Raw genomic sequence first — 8,024 nt, 5'->3', positions numbered from 1 at the left:
CATTTTTTTGTTGGTGTGTTTTAAAAAGAAAAAAAAATGTCCATCATGCACTGCTGCAGGCAGCTTGGCACTTCAATACAAGAGGATTTTTCACCCCCGAGCAGTTTAGGTGGCTCTAAGAGGGAAGCCATGAGAACAACCCTGAGAATCAGCATAGAGTAGAAATGGGACCAACCAATTCCATCACTTCCTCTCTTGGTCTCTTAGGAGGGGGTTCAGAGCCAGCCTATCATGCCAAATCCTGCTCCAGCCCAGCGGATTTTTCAGTATTTCTGGGTTTGAAAGAGAAACCGTCAAGGGCATCCAGAGTTGGCTGAACTGTCATGCCTAAAGCAGGTGCTGTCCCCTTCTGAGCTCACAGAAGTTACTTGGTGTCACACTTTAGAGCCACCTAGGGGCTCTACAGAAGGTGCAAACCAGGCTGGCTTACACTTTTGAATACTGAGACCTATGTATAGAAACCAATCCAAGTTTCAGCTCAGTTGAGTTGAAAACTCTCCATAAATTAGAATTTTTGATAGGATTGGATACAACTGCTTCCAACAACTTCCAGGGGGTGAAAAAGCTTTGATTATTTTTAAACTAAAACTTAACAACTCCATCAACTTTTTTTTTGGTAAACTTAAAATAAAATCCCCCCCACCACTTTTAAGAATGTTTCCAACTTTTAACAAGCCCATTAACTTTAGTTAATTTAAGTTTATTTGAAAGAGAAAACTATTTTATGGTCCACCCAAAAAAATGACAATTCATCACATTTACTTTGATTAAAAAAGGACTAAACTTTATTGACAAACTGCTGCAGACATTTTGACATAAGTTTAAGCTACCTATTTAGGCAGACTTACACATGTAGCATTTAATCTTCCGAGAACAAAATGGGATGACGGTACAAATCCAATTAGGACTTTAACTTATGTACAAAGTGGATTTTTATTCCTTTTTCATTCAGCTGCAGTGTCCCTTTTTATATCATGCTAGTGTTGAGACATATTTGACTATCTTGGGAACAGTTCAATATTGACAACTGTCAACTTAAGAAAATCATCAGCTTTTGGCCCCAGCGTCCAAGTGAGCTTTTCATGGAGTGCAGAATCTCAAATGGACAAAATACTTTGTCTTTTTAAATACTGAAATTTTAATTATTAGTACTGTGACTGAAAGATTCTTCATGGCTAAAAAGCTCTGCATCAAACTCAATTCAGGAGGCCTACCTTCCCACCACCATCAACCTCTTCAAAACCTACTCCCACCCCTAAGTATCTCTCAACACAGTATGTCTGGGGCTAGATTTCAAAACCCACGTAAAGAAAAAGTCAGTTTTACAAGCCTAATTTTGTTGTTGTTTTATATCAATTAACGTTAAAAATTGCATCAACTATTTAATTCATGAGGATCTTTCGTATTAAAATTTAACCTTAAGATTCAACCGCCATGTGCTTTTATAAAGGAAACATTTTTTTAGAGACGTCTGAGCTCACTTTTACATGGTGGTGCCTACTGCCGTTAACGTTTGTGATTTTAAATCTTAAACAGCCCTGAATTTTGAAATGTAGCCTAGTTTGGGATTCTGCAACTACAACTTTACGGGATGCCTCAAATCAAAACTAAGAGAAAGTTAACAAGCCTTTACTTCAGAACCTTTAAGCAAGCAATGTCACTTTTGAAACTAACAGGTTTGTGTGTTTTTTTTACTCAACTTCTTTTTTTTATTATAAAAGGTACACTTCTGTTTATATTTAAACAACAAAGAAAAAAGCATCTACACACTTAAAAAATTAATTCAATATTCCTAAATCTATTTTAACTCATTTTAAAATACTACATACAGAAGCCAGAATGCAGAGTTAAGAATGGAATAAGGTGGGGAGAAGAAGGGGATCACGAAGAAAAACACTTAGACAATTACTTGTCTGTTGTGGGTAAAGCAACAGGAATCCTGGGAGATACAAGAAATCAGTAACAACTTTGCTCATAATTGATATTTTCCCCTCATGTTTGTTTTTAATAACGTCCATATGGGTGCTCTCTGTATGCTCCCTTCACTGGCCTAGCTGGAGGGGCCTTCAGTGATGGCCTGGTCCCATTCCAGTCGTCCTGGCCTGTGGGGAAAACAAAGACAGTTTATAAACCATGTTCTAACAGCACTTAGGGATGAGCGGGGATAGGTCACAAAGTAAAGATCACCAAAAACACTGCTTTTCTTCTAACGTCTTGACATTTCCCCTGGTGTTCCTTGCTCTCTACTGGGTTTGACCCTGTTGGACAGCCTAGGCAAATTTTCAGTTTTGAGTGGAAGGAGAGAAGGGAACAAATCCAAAAGGGCTGCCGTTGACTCTGGAGTAATCTCCCACAATGAAGTTCTTCATAGACAAACATGATCTATACTCTAGTCCCCAAATCTGGAGATACCCAACACCTTGCTTGAGACAGTGAGGAAGTCATTAATCTTAGTGAGTCTGCAATGGCCTTTCCAGTTCCCAGAACAATATGGCAGGCAGCCTGAGGTAAGGTAGGAAAACTTCTCTAAGTCTTTCAGATTGGAAGCAGGCAGCCAGCCCCACTTCCACGCAACAGCAAGTCATGTTTCCTCAAGGAGAAGTATCCTCTGGCTCTCTGGGAAAAGTAAGCAAGGGCCACTTTTCATGAGGCCCTCCACCAGCAGAGCTGACACTGCTCTCTGGCTGAGGGGTGTGCAATCAAATGTTGCACTGACAGCACTGTTTAAAATAATTCTAAGGCCGGGCAAGGTGGCTCATGCCTGTAATCCCAGCACTTTGGGAGGCAGAGGCGGGTCGATCACGAGGTTAGGAGTTCAAGACCAGCTTGGCCTACATGGTGAAACTCCGTGTCTACTAAAAATACAAAAATTAGCCGGACATGGTGGCATGCTTGTATTGTAATCCCAGATACTTAGGAGGCATCGCTTGAACCTGGGAGGCGGAGGTTGCAGTGACCTGAGACTGTGCCACTGCACTATAGCCTGAGCAACAGATCCAGACTCCATCTCAAGACAAAACAAAACAAAATTCCTGATCTGTTTTCTTTTTATTTTTTAAATTTTTTCTTAGTGGTTTCTTAGTATCTCCCAACCATATCTCTTTTCTTAAGTCAACAGTTGAGAGAATCCAGACAACAATCATCTTCAAATGGTTCTCTTTGTGACAGAGAAAAGCCTGAGGGATATGATCACGTATTTCTAGAAGTGACCTCATGAAAACAAACTGCGTTTAAACTTATTCTTCCCACACCTTACACACACCAGTTCATTCCTGAAGTATTTTTCCAGCTGCCTGTATTGACAAATATCTGCCTCTATCACTATTGGCCTCAAACTCCTACTATATAGATCTAAAGTCACACAGAACCCTAATTAAACCCCTAGTATTATAACACACATGTCCATCACTTTCCAAGTGGCTACTGGGTATCAATAAGACGGTTTTTCTTTTTTTCCTCAAGTATACAGATCATCCTGGACAGTTTATTTTTCTAATTCTGTTAAAGCAGAGATTGGAACAGATTAACTGTGGCAACATCATATCAGGGGCACAAAGAGAAGCCTGCCTCTTTCAGTTTGGTCTTTTCTCCAGCAAAACAGAAATGCAATTTAGTCAAACACATACAGAGGCCCCACTGTACTGCCTCAATGATGGAGGGAAATACTTGGGTGCAATCACACTGCCCTTCTAAATAGTGGTATATGAGCAGAGCAAAGCAGTGTTAGTAATTGGCAACTGTCCAGTGCCATTTCGCTAAAACTGGTAATAAGTTTCCTTGGGCAAGAAGCTGATTGGCTACTTCGTACTGTGCTGAGTTGGGCTCAGCTTGTCTGTCTCTGGGAGGCCCAAAGGGGCTCCTCCTTTTCAACTAGGGATAAGAGGAGATTGTCAACCAAGTATCTCAGCATGAATTGTCAATTGCTGAGCCCCTGCCAAGGACTCTCTGGAAGTCCCTCAGGTATGCTGAAAACACCTCACACTGAAAAGGTAGCTCTTGCTGCATCCACTGCCATACAGTATTCCCACTGAGGCCTATTAACACAGGGCCATAACTGGCTGTTGAGGACACACTTGAGCAATGTGTTTTTAACCAAACCTCAGGGAAGGCAGCCTGGTCCTGCTGCTATTGCAGCCTCCATAGCTCTCTTGGGATCAAGGACTGTGTTGAGATGTCTTCAAGCCAACAAGGAGCTTGGTGCCAGAACTGTCCTGAATTGGCTCTAGGCCCTACAGCCTCTAATCTGATTCTAATAGGCATTATTCTTTTTTTTTTTTTTTTTTTTTTGAGATGGAGTTTTTTTTTTGTTGCCCAGGCAGGAGTGCAATGGTGAGGCCTTGGCTCACTGCAACCTCCACTTCCTGGGTTCGAACGATTCTCGTGCTTCAGCCTCCCAAGTAGCTGGGATTACAGGAGCCTGTCACCACATCTGGCTAATTTTTTTTTTTGTATTTTTATTTTTATGTATTATTATTATTTTTAAGATGGAGTTTTGCTCTTGTTGCCCAGGCTGGAGTGCAATGGCTCAATCTTGGCTCACAGCAACCTCTGCCTCCCGGGTTCATACAATTCTCCTGCCTCAGCCTCCCAAGTAGCTGGGATTACAGGCGTGTACCACCATGCCTGGCTACTTTATAAAATATTTTTAGTAGAGATGGGGTTTCTCCATGTCTGTCAGGATCATTTCGAACTCCTGACCGCAGGTGATCTATCCACCTCAGCCTCCCAAAGTGCTAGGATTACAGGAGTGAGCCACAGTGTCTGCCTTTTTGGTATTTTCAGTAGAGACGGCATTTCACCATGTTGGCCAGGCTGTCTCGAACTCCTGACCTCAGGTGATCTGCCCAACTTGGCCTCCCAAAGTGCTGGGATTATAGGTGTAAGCCACCATGACTGGCCCTAATAGGCACTATTCTCGCCCCCCAGCCTGCTCTGGCTAGCTACCAGCCATCTAGGACCCTTTCAGCTGACATTTCCTTTACAATGACATTATTTTCAATGAGATTTAATTTTTTAATGAAGTGGGGCAGATGAGTACAGTTGTGTATGATTAAGTCCTTGTTATCTGCCAAAGTGCCCTAGATATCAGCAGCAAAGGCCCAGAAATACAACTAGGTCTAGCTATTTCCCTGTCTGAAGTAGAAAAAAAATCAACATTAGCTTATAAGTCTGCTCCAAAAAGGCCAACCTGGTCTTGAGCCCTAGGATAAGACATGCACTACCCTTCCAAGAGTAACAATACCCCACCTCACTTTAGCAGTCCCTCTTTCTACCATGTACCACAAAATTTAAGAGCAGAACTCCCGCTGTCACATCTAGCAACATCTTGGCCTTCTAAAGGTTTATCCTTAGGTGTGTTTGTCTGACTCTCAATACTTCAGGCACCAGTATTCTCCAAGGCACTTACTTGTACATTCTGCCCCACCACAGAGATAAAGACATACCATAAGCTTCATAAGAATCTTGAACCTCCCCATGTCCATAGTCATAATATTCTGAGTCCCTGAAAGCCAAAGACAAGAATGTTAGGAAGCTACAGAGTAACTATGTTTTAGTTTCACCTTTTTTTCAAATACTTTCATATTTCAGTTATTTTACTACATGTATTAATACAGGAAAATGCTCATTCTAACCCATCCCTAGATGCCAAAAATATTTCCAAAATACATATATATTTACTTATAAAATAATTATGACAACTATAGCAAAGAAAAATGGGTATCACAGAATATTAAGTGAAAAAGCACAATCCTAAATTAACCCTCTTAATATAGCATACATATACATGTATTCATAGGGCTCACCAGAAGGAAAAAAGAACTGTTTTATTACTACCATAGAACTGAGACTCTTTTCAATCAATTCACAGGTAAGCTATATATATATGAACACACAAGAAAATGGTCTTAAAGAGAAACACAGAAGTGGGGAAGGGCAGGGAAGAGAAATACAGAAAAGAACCTAAGTTATGGTAATGGAATTCAAGTTTCTTGTAAAATTTTATGCAACTTCAATGTGGTTTTGATATTTTAAAACAATAAATCAAAATAATGTAAAGGTATTTCTCCTTGTTTCCATGTAGTCACAGCTCGGAAATTTTTCATCTGCTACTCTCAGGTTCTAAATTATAATTTAAGGTTTAGAGTTATACAAATTTACAAATCCAAGTGTGTGCTTCACAGATGTCAGAAGCAGAGGAAAGCCTTGCATGGTGGCATGTGCCTATAATACCAACTATTAGGACTAAAGTGGCAGGATTGCTTGAGCTCAAGATCAAGACAGTTAGGTTTGTGTGGGGAGTACAGAGGAGATATCCTCAAAATGTGAATAATTCTGCTCCTTAGGGTTGTGCTGTCTAAATCTCTCTGTTCCTCCAACTCCCTCCCTCCATCCTTAGGACATAAAACAGAGCTTATATTGCCTGACTCACCCTTGACTCTGGCTATAATAGCCTTCATAGCCTTCGTAAATTTGTTCTGCATATGTATCATCATATCCCTAGAACAGAAAAATAAATAAATAAAAGATCAAAATCATAGAGAGTAGGAAAGGTAATTATATCCCATGGGAGTAGGTAGGCTTCTGGATTAAAAAAGGACATGACATTTCCCTCCAAAATGTTAATGCCTACTATAGAATAATCAAAAGAGAAAGGGTTACTAAACAAAACCCAAACAAATATATGCCATAGAACAAGTGTCCAGGAAAAATTACAAAAATCAAGCTTTAGTATTATCAGTACTAGTGGTTAAGAAATTCGTTATAAAACACTACATTAAGGTATATTTTATTTCCTGTTTAATCTACAGACATATAGAAAATCAAGCCTAAAATGGAAAAATCTTCTAATAGTTCAACATTCACTGCAAGAAGAGGTCAGCTTCCAAATCTTACAGGTAGCCCATGACACCTACATAAAGGACCGAGGCCCTGTCATTTGACTGCCTTTGGCAACCTTCTAGGTATTGGAAAATGGCATACTGTTCAAATTTCTTACATATTCTTCATATGTTTCTGGTGCAGGAGGTGGAGGCAAAGGTATCCTCTGGATGCCCGCTGTCCGTGCTCTTGGTGCTGGAGCACCCCTCACAGTAGGTGGGGGTGGCATGCCTCGAGTCACAGTGGCACCTCTGGTAATGGCTCCCCTTACTGGTGTAGCACGTACCAAAGCCCCCCGAGGTGGTCCAACACCACGGCCCCTACAAAATGAAAGTTTACTTTAAATGGAGCTTTTTATAAACAGGCTACTTTTATGTTCTGATTTGTTTTCAAATTCTGGAGTTAGGCAGGTTTTATGAAGCCTTAACTGGCTATTATTAAAGCACAGAGGAATGCACAGGGCGAAGAACCCACACTCAAAGACTCCCCGGGTCCTACAGTGGACCAATTCATCACTGCACTTGCCTTGGGTAGGTCTGGAGAGTCTGAACACTCTATAAAGGTCAGTCACAAAAGGTAGAACTTTAAAAAGTTAGACCACTTAAAAAATGCTAGGACTGGCTGGGCGCAGTGGCTCATGCCTGTAATCCCAGCACTTTGGGAGGCTGAGGTGGGTGGATCACCTGAGGTCAGGAGTTCAAGACCAGCCTGATCAACAAGGAGAAACCCCATCTCTACTAAAAATACAAAATTAGCCGAGCACGGTGGCACATGCCTGTGATCCCAGCTACTTGGAAGGCTGAGGCAGGAGAATTGCTTAAACCTGGGAGGCAGAGATTGTAGTGAGCCAAGATCACGCCATTGCACTCCAGCCTGGGCAACAAGAGCAAAACTCCATCTCAAAAAAATGCTAGGCCTGTCCAAAATTAGAAAACCAAAAGTCTCAGTTAGACTATAGCACTTGGCTATGGTCAAAGTCCCCAAGATCAAGAATTCTATATATATATATATATTTTTTTTCTTTTTCTTTTTGGGACGGAGTTTCGCTCTTGTTACCCAGGCTGGAGTGCAATGGCGCGATCTCGGCTCACCGCAACCTCCGCCTCCTGGGTTCAGGCAATTCTCCTGCCTCAGCCTCCTGAGTA

At 41.2% G+C, this 8,024-nt stretch overlaps 1 protein-coding gene across 1 annotated transcript in view; it reads right to left on the bottom strand.

Annotated features, from left to right (window-relative positions):
* Positions 1-762: 762 nt before the first annotated feature.
* KHDRBS1 (KH RNA binding domain containing, signal transduction associated 1) overlaps positions 763-8,024 on the bottom strand; it is a 29,005-nt gene continuing 21,743 nt past the window's right edge. Inside the window, exons 6-10 of the mRNA XM_037738208.1 lie at positions 7,405-7,433; positions 6,998-7,217; positions 6,431-6,498; positions 5,445-5,503; positions 763-2,102 (exon numbers count right to left, since the gene is read on the bottom strand). Of these exons, the coding sequence (XP_037594136.1) occupies positions 2,005-2,102; positions 5,445-5,503; positions 6,431-6,498; positions 6,998-7,217; positions 7,405-7,433 (474 nt within the window). The 3' untranslated portion in view covers positions 763-2,004. The remainder of the gene's footprint in view (positions 2,103-5,444; positions 5,504-6,430; positions 6,499-6,997; positions 7,218-7,404; positions 7,434-8,024) is intronic.

This window comes from Cebus imitator, unplaced genomic scaffold (assembly GCF_001604975.1).
Source record: "Cebus imitator isolate Cc_AM_T3 unplaced genomic scaffold, Cebus_imitator-1.0 Scaffold51, whole genome shotgun sequence".
Lineage (NCBI taxonomy): Eukaryota > Metazoa > Chordata > Mammalia > Primates > Cebidae > Cebus > Cebus imitator.
The sequence above is the reverse complement of the archived record's forward strand: the minus strand, read 5'-3'. Positions and strand labels throughout refer to the sequence as shown.